Below are 6,000 nucleotides of genomic sequence, written 5' to 3' on the forward strand. Positions count from 1 at the left end.
TGTCCACCCACTTGTAGAGCAGCAAGTCCTTCTGCAAGGGGCCAGAGGGACCAGGGAGCACCACCTGAGGCCGAGGCAGGGGACTGGCCTTCCCAGACCACCTGGCTGGGCCATTGAGTTCCCAGCACCGGGGTGAGGCCCATGTTAAATTCCTTGGATTCAGCAACACGGCAGGCGGGGGGGACGGGGGGCGGGGGGGGGGGGAAGGGGGGCCGTGCCCTGAGCCTGCAGGCTCGGCCCCGCAGCCTGACAGCTGATGGAAGAGGCACGCTGCATTTCGGTTCTTCCAGGACTGAGGCTGGCCTTCACCAGGGTCAGCCTGGGGCAGTGACATCACACACACCTTTGCCTTTGGTGTCAGCGGGCAGGGGAGGAGGGGGTGAAGGGGGCCAGCAGGAGCACGGCTGCCTCTGTTGATGCCCCTGGGGAGGGAGGCCAGGCTGGACGACCAGGAACAGCTAGTGAGCTCCAGGAGCAGGGAAGTGACCACCTTGGAACCTTCACCAAACTTCCAGACAGGGGCTGGGAGAGGGCGCGCAGGGCAGGCAAGGGAACTCTAGACCCTCAAAGGACAGGAAGCATGTTTGTGTTGCCAGGAGTGAAACTAAACAGCAAAAATCAACTTTTCCTCTTGGGCAGAGTGCACTGGAATTAAGCCGCATGGAGCCAGAAGGCGCTGAAGCAGCATCAGCCCAACCATCTAGCTTTATAATGAGGACGATGGGGCCCCAGAGGCTCAGGGATATGCTCAGCTTACACGACTCCGAGCGAGTCCTGGCTACGTCAAAGCTCAGGCTGGAGGCTGGCATGACTTGCTGACATTTTCTGAGTGTTCCCGGCCAGGCTCGGCACCGAGTATCTTCAACCAACCATTCCACTGAACTCTCACGTCAACCCTCTCAGGTAGGATCCCGTCAGGGTACCTCCCCAGGTAACAGAGGAGGAAAGAGGCCCACCTCGCAGAGCTGGGCTTACACACAGGCTGAAGGGCGGCCAGATGGGGCCCTTTAAGGCCGAAGATAATAAGGACCACAGCTTAAATCTGTAATCCCCGTAACCTATTTACATCCACATCACCGCACTGGAGGCTCCCAACAGCCCAGCCAATGCAGGCTGGGCAGGCACTATTTTCCTCACGTGATGGGAAGAAAACCAAGTCCCGGAGAAGGAGTGACCAGTCCACAACAGAACAGGATTCAGGGCCCTGCCCAAGATGGTACCAGCCTCTCAAGGACTGGCTGGGAAGAGGGGCACGGAGGGGAGGGAGGAGCCATGCCTTTTAGCCTCCACAGGCCACTCTGTCTGCCTGGAGTTGAGGCAGCCCATCCCTGGGCTGAGCAAACTGAGCTGGTCCTGGGCCCTGCACCTGCCCCATCAGGGCTCTTGTGTACCTCTCCTGCTTCCTTTGATTCCTGCCTGGGGAAGAATCCTGTCTTGGCCGGCACTCCATCTTCTGCCCATCCTTGCTGTGCCCCACGCCCCTGGAGCAGGGAGGGAAGGCCTCTTGGAGTGCGGGAAGACCTGCCCTCCTGGCTGCTACTCCTGTGTCCCTCTCTCACTGCCCAGGGGACATGGAGCTAATAAATCTGGGGACACGAGCTCCATACTGCAGGAGGCCAGGCTGCCTCCTTGCACATCCCAGGAACAGCTTCTGCCCGCTGTTGCCCAAATGCCGGCCATGGGCCACCAGGATGGAATAGGTAAGAGAATGTGGACGGGCTGATACAAGACTTCTCCACTATAAGAACAGCAGCCCGGTGGTTATGTTTGGGGTGGGCGCAATTCAGGAGAGACAGTTGAACCCACCCCCAACCCCCGCCGCCTCAGAGCAGCACTCCACTTCCTTGCACATCACACCCCCACCACTGCATTCCAGTCACAGGGCCTTTGCACATGCTATTCCCTCTTTCTCCAAGGTGCTTCTCTCCATTCGCTTACCTGTTAATGCCTACTCAATCGCCACTTCCTCAGGGAAGGCTTCCCTGACCCCAGTCAAGGTCAGATGCCCTGTTACCGGTTTTCATAGCTCCCTGACCTCTCCATCACAGCACGTAACGCTTAATGTCAAGATTCACTTCTTAGTACTAACATCAGGCTTTCCCAAGAGACTATAAACTTCATGAGGGCAAGACTCACATCACCATTGTATCCTCAGGGCCATGTGCCTGCCACAGTGGTGGGTATTCAAAAAAACATTTGTTGAACGTTCAGATTGCTCTCCTACTGTCCAGCAGCACCCACAAACCCCACCAGGCCCCAGGTAGCCATCGGCCAGGCTACAGGGCTGCCCGAAGCCCAGCAGAATCCTAGGAAGTTACCCCACAGCCCTCCCACCAAAACCCTATTATCAGGTCAGGAGGCAGGATTGGAAGGAGAATCAGAGCAGCCTGGGGATATGAGAGGGAAAGAAACCATACAACCTAGAGGATGGGGAGCCACCAGCATCATACAGGAAGCTGCACACGCACACGCACGCGCACGTGTTATATACGCGTATCTGAGTGCATGTAGTTGCACACACACATAAAGGCACAGACACAAGGGCACGCCTGCGTGCGTGCACGCACACACACACACCACAAGCAAACATACGCGGGTACATGTGCCCCTACGCACTCCTCCCCTATGCGGTCACCCTTCAGAGTGGGGGCTCAAGGTCAAGTCTTTGACCGCTACGTCCCCGCTCTTTCCCCTCCACCAGTGGAAACTCATTTGTCTATAACTGGGGGCTGTAAGGGCCGCAAAACCCGGGCTGAGGAAGGTCTGGGGAGCAGGGAGGTGAGAAGGGATGCCATCCCAGCTGGGATGCCCAGGTTGCAGGCGACGGCCCCCTCCTGTTCCGGCTTTCCCAGCTCCCTGGTGAACTGCTGCCTTCCCCCAGGACAGGTGATGAGGCAGAGAAATGGGGCCCTGCCATGGCGTGGGGTGGGGAGGCCCCTTGCAGCAGCCTCTGCCCTGGCCTTCGGTGCAAACTGAAACATTTTCCTTTTCTTCAGAATTATTTTTTCTGACACAACTGCCCATGAAACGTTTTAATAACATCCCACAAAAGGTCAGGGAGAAGGAATTTCACAGTCCCTGAGCAGATAGCTATAATTTCAGCCCCTCCTGGAGCAAAGGAGGTAGAGAGACTGGGCTAACCCTGGGTCTGAGTGGAGAAGGGCAGCGTGGGAGAGGTCAGGGCAGTGGGTGTGGCAGGTGTGGCCGGGAAACTTGCCCCCTGCTAGGAGCTCTGGAAGTACCCTGGGGAGACTGGGAGATGACGGTGAGTGGGGGTCACCAGGGGATGCTTTCACATCTGTCATTCACACCTAGCAGCCTTGGTGGCGGCGGGAGTGGTGGGGGGAACTCATGCCCATTCCGCGGATGGGAAATGAAGATTCTTAGAGGTAATACAGTTAGACCAGCACACAGAGAAGGCAGAGATGCAGGGCCCACTGTTTCACTTCAGGACCTGAGCTCCTTCAGACACACAGCCCTGCTGCTAGAGCTTATCATTGGGTCAAACAGCCCCTTCAGAGCTGCACAATTCCACAACTGTGCAGACACAATTGAGGAACTAGACACACTGAGTGGACAGACACACTGAGGAACTAGAGGCTGCCCAGATGAGCCAGCCCTGGACAGAGACCCTCAGGTAGCCACAGAGGAGGCTGAACACATCTGCTAAACATTGGGAGAGGGACTGGAAAAGGGGTCACAGGCAGCGGGCCGGGGTCCATGCAGGCCCAGGAACTGCTCCAGTGCTTGAGGAAACCCAGCTCGAGAAGCTACTCTCCAGCGCCAACCCCAGATGGGACTGGGCTTCACACATCATCCTTGGCACCTGCAGCCGGCCATCAACCAAGAGGTGTGACATTCCACACTTCACCCCCACACACACCCTACACCCTAGGCTCCCCTCAACCCTTGCCAGGGCCACAGGAACTGGGGACTGCAAAGTGAGACCCTCCATCCCCAGCAAGAACGACACGAAGGAATCGCCAGCCACCCGCCAAGCCTGGGCTTAACATCCGAATTCTTTGCCACGTGGCTCCGGGCCCTGTGGGGGACAGGCTGCTTGGGTGTCCTCCATCCTGACAGTGGAAGGTGGCTGGGGGGGCCGAAGAGGTTCTCTTTGGGTCCAGAGGCCAGAACCTCCGGCACTTGCTCTCTGGCTGGGCCCCTAGAGGCTGCAGGAGGGCCCAAGGGGCCTCAGGCACCAGGTGACTGATTGCAATGAGCAACTTGGTGAAAGCTGGCAGAGCCACGGGCTGGGGAAGCAGGTGGGAGGAAAACAGCCGCAGCAGACTTACTGTTTGCATCTGACGGCCTGCCTACCCAAACATCTGTTTGAAATATTAATAACTGTCAGATGCGAAGGGCCTGGGGGCTCAAAACAGTTTCATACCATCTTTCTGTAGAGTAAACGCACTGCGGAGTAGGGGCCTGAGATCGGCGGGCAATCTGTGCTTCGAGTGAGAATGGAGCAAGAAGTGGAAGGACTCTGGGGGCCTCAGTGGGCAGGGAGGGGCAGCAGTGAGGTAAACTCCATAACGTTTATTGAGCACCTACTATGGGCAAGCCCCTGAGCTTGTGTAGCACACATCTACCACTTTGGTCTGCTCAGCAACCCTCTTTGTTCTGATACTAGAAGCCGCTATAGAATATCCTGTCCCATTTTCAGCCCATATAATTTGAATGGAGTTGACCCAGCGCCCCGTTCCACTAGGGGAGTATGACCCATCTCTGGTATATCAGAATTATGATGATTGGTTCCAGGGTGGCCCAAAAAGCTGGGTCAATGAGAATCAGCTCTGGTACTCTTGCTGGAACTATTGAAAAAGAATATTTTTCCCCCACTGGGGTTGATAAATTGGTGAGAAGTGAGCCTAAGGGTGCTGGTGTCCCTCTCTGCCAATACAAAAAAGCAGAGCCCAGTGCTGAAGTCAGACTCCTGCTCAGCTGAGTGCCTGGATACAGCCATGCCTGAAATCACTTACACTTTTGAGTTACATGAGCCAATCCTTTTTTGCTTGAGTCACTTAAAGGTTTCTGCCCCTTGTGACCACGAGTACTAACGGATACAAATGGACACTGGCAGGAGTCCCCTGTCAAAGTCCCAGCCAAAGACAGCTGGGGATGTCCATGCATCTTCAAGGAGCCCATTCTTCCCCGGCGTCTGTGCTCAGAGAGAGAGGATCACCTTCCTGAGAGATGGCTGGCACTTGTCCCCATTAGAGGGCAGGTCCAGGGCTCCTGGCCCATCCAGGCTCAGTATCTCTCAGGGACAAGGCAGAAAACCAAAGTATCCTGGGCCCAACCTCATTCTTCCCCAGGTTGGTCCCTTCTCCACAGTGCTGCCCTGGCCAAGGAAGCCCATCATGAAGAGTCCAGATGCCCCAGTATACTAACATCACAGCCTCTGAGGGCTTGGGGCACCCCGTTCCCTGACTGCTCAGACTCCCTGGATCCCTCTGGAAGCCTCCTGATGGTCCACCCCAGAGCTCAGCTTCCCTGCAGGACAGCGGGGACTCACCAGGACTGTCAGCACAGAGGTCCCCACGGTGACATTCTCGTATAGGCTGACGTTGTACAGTGGCTGGCTGAAGATGGGCCGGTTGTCATTCTCGTTGATGAGGGTGATCTTCACCTTGGCATAGCCCACGTGGTCAGGCACACTCTCATTGGCAAAGAGCTGGATGCGTAGAGCAGGGACCAGGTGAGCTCTCACACGCTGCTGGAGCCCTCGTTCCCGTAAGTCCCCCCGGGGCCTCTGCCCATTGCAACCCAGAGCACCAGTCTGAGTCATTGCCCATCCCAGATGTACGCTACTGTGAATCCCTCCATCAGTACTCATAGGGTTAGGCTGGCCACAGAATCTGCTGGGGAGGAAGGGGCTAACGGGGGCCGTGCTGGCTGATGCTGGGCAGTAGAGGCTCCTGATGGGCTTCTGAGGCTCTGATGGTACCTAATGAAATTCCACTCAATTCTTGGACATTTCCTCGTCCTCCTGGAAAA

The 6,000-nt window shown here is 56.6% G+C and overlaps 1 protein-coding gene across 1 annotated transcript in view; it reads right to left on the reverse strand.

Moving 5' to 3' along the window:
• Positions 1–6,000, reverse strand: part of CDH23 (cadherin related 23) — a 392,970-nt gene that overhangs the window by 188,889 nt on the left and 198,081 nt on the right. The window contains 1 exon segment of the mRNA XM_060034829.1: positions 5,519–5,716. Within this exon segment, the coding sequence (XP_059890812.1) occupies positions 5,519–5,716 (198 nt within the window).

Source organism: Delphinus delphis, chromosome 16 (assembly GCF_949987515.2).
Source record: "Delphinus delphis chromosome 16, mDelDel1.2, whole genome shotgun sequence".
NCBI lineage: Eukaryota > Metazoa > Chordata > Mammalia > Artiodactyla > Delphinidae > Delphinus > Delphinus delphis.